At 45.5% G+C, this 1,979-nt stretch overlaps 1 protein-coding gene across 1 annotated transcript in view; it reads right to left on the bottom strand.

The window, feature by feature from the left end:
* Positions 1-292, bottom strand: part of EMH_0069990 (uncharacterized protein) — a gene marked incomplete at both ends in the record, with an annotated part of 1,266 nt that extends 974 nt beyond the window's left edge. The window contains one exon of the mRNA XM_013498925.1: positions 205-292. Within this exon, the coding sequence (XP_013354379.1) occupies positions 205-292 (88 nt within the window). The remainder of the gene's footprint in view (positions 1-204) is intronic.
* Positions 293-1,979: the final 1,687 nt, after the last annotated feature.

The following is a 1,979-nucleotide window of genomic DNA, read 5'->3' as shown; positions in this document are numbered from 1 at the left end:
TATATATATATATATATATATATATATATATATATATATATATATATATATATATGTATATATATTGTTGAAGCTGTGCTTGAGTCATTTTCCTGCATAACAATGTATAAGATAAGAATAATACTAATATTAATGGGCTCCAGCCCCTTATTACTATGTATTATCTCTATTACTTCTGTTTTTGTTGATGGGCTGGCGACGCACCCTTTGAGCGCAGTGCCATCCGCAGCCGCGCGCAGTCTGCAGATTCGTTGCCGTCATCCTTCGGTTTCGCCTTTTCTCTTTCGTGCATTGTCTCAGTACAACCTTGGCGTTTAGTCCCTGTACAAATGGCTGAGACGCGCATTCTATTTGCCTGTTACTATGGGAATATAACGCTATTTGTCTTTTCTTTCTTTCTCCAATTCTGTGGCATTTCCCTGGTTTTCATGTTTGCCTATATATACTATTCGAATTCGTAGCATCTACCAATTAGATTGTTGATCTATATATATTATTCAAATCTGTAGCTTTCATTAGGCTGTCTTGTTGGTTTAAATTCTTATAGTTTTGCTTCTTTTCTGTGTGTTTTCTGCTTCTGCGGAGACGGCCGAGGGGGAGCTGTGGATTACCTTTGCACAAGGAGCTGTTATGGCCAACGTTCTGAGGCGTTTTCGCTTTCAGTGCCCGAAGTTCAGCTTGCTGCTGCCGCAACAGNTGTTATGGCCAACGTTCTGAGGCGTTTTCGCTTTCAGTGCCCGAAGTTCAGCTTGCTGCTGCCGCAACAGCTGCTGCGCTTCTTCCAGTTGGCTTTGCAACTCCTGCTTCTCCTTCTCGCTCGCTGTGATCTCCTCCTGAGCCGCACTTGCATCCTGTAGCCTGGCCGCCTCCAGCGCCTCGAGCTGCGTCACCCGCACAACGCTAATAAATAATAATAACGAATCCGTCACTTGTCCTTAGTTCCAACATCTCAGGCTGAAACAATAGATATAGAGTTATATGTTATTGATGAGGCCCTGCAAATCGCCCTGGACCCTTCTTGAAGAATGTAAGTTCTGTATCCCCATTAAAGCTGCTCTAGAATGCGTACTTGTCTAGGGTTTAGGGTTTAGTGTAAGGGTTTTAGGGTTTACGGTTCAGCAGCGCGTTAGCATGGAGGGGTATCTTGTTCACCTGCTTAATTCTTTGGGTTGCTTGTTCTGCGGCGCGCAGAAGGCTTTCGTTGCGACTGCGGTAAGCTGCACGCAGCCTCAGGGTCAGTGCGCATACCACGAATTCTAGAGCAGGTTTAATGGGGATACAGAGCTTTGCATTCTTCAAGAAGGGTCCAGGGTTATTTGCAGGGCCTCATCAACAACATATATATCCATATCTATTGATGGCTCAGCCGCTTACACGCAGCGAGGCGAACAAGTTGCATGTGTTTTGCCTCCAGAACTCGCAGCTTCTGCTTGGCCGACTGATCTGCCTGAAATCCATCATCGAAGCATAAATGGNTGCCTCCAGAACTCGCAGCTTCTGCTTGGCCGACTGATCTGCCTGAAATCCATCATCGAAGCATAAATGGACCCACTATCTTTGTCAGCCATATATGCATCATGCTGTCTGCAACAGCTGAGCCAGAGTCGTTTAATAATGCATTATTTAATAACACTAAACGCTGATTAGCAAGTGTACCCTGGCATCCCTATCCGCAGCCCTGTAGAGAGGGCAGCGATAGGCTAAACCCTAAACCCTGAACTCTAAGCCTTTCGTGGGTTTGCAATAACGATAATAAAGGCGCCCGGTGGAGTTGGTTACAGGGACTCCCTATCCATTTGTCTGTGATTGGAGCTGGTTGAGGCAATCGAGCGTTTCACTGCATAGACTGCGTTGCCGCGCTTTCAGCTACTTCTATATGGTTCCTGCATGTACTGCATTGCTGCTTATTCAGGTTCTTCTATAATGTTATTGCAGATGCTGCATTGTTGTTGCTTCAGTTCTGTCTGCCTCACCCCTGC

This window comes from Eimeria mitis, genomic scaffold, assembly GCF_000499745.2.
Source record: "Eimeria mitis Houghton genomic scaffold, Emh_scaff3833, whole genome shotgun sequence".
NCBI classification, from domain to species: Eukaryota; Apicomplexa; class Conoidasida; order Eucoccidiorida; family Eimeriidae; genus Eimeria; species Eimeria mitis.
Note: the sequence above shows the minus strand (reverse complement) of the source record. Positions and strands in the feature narration are given on the sequence as shown.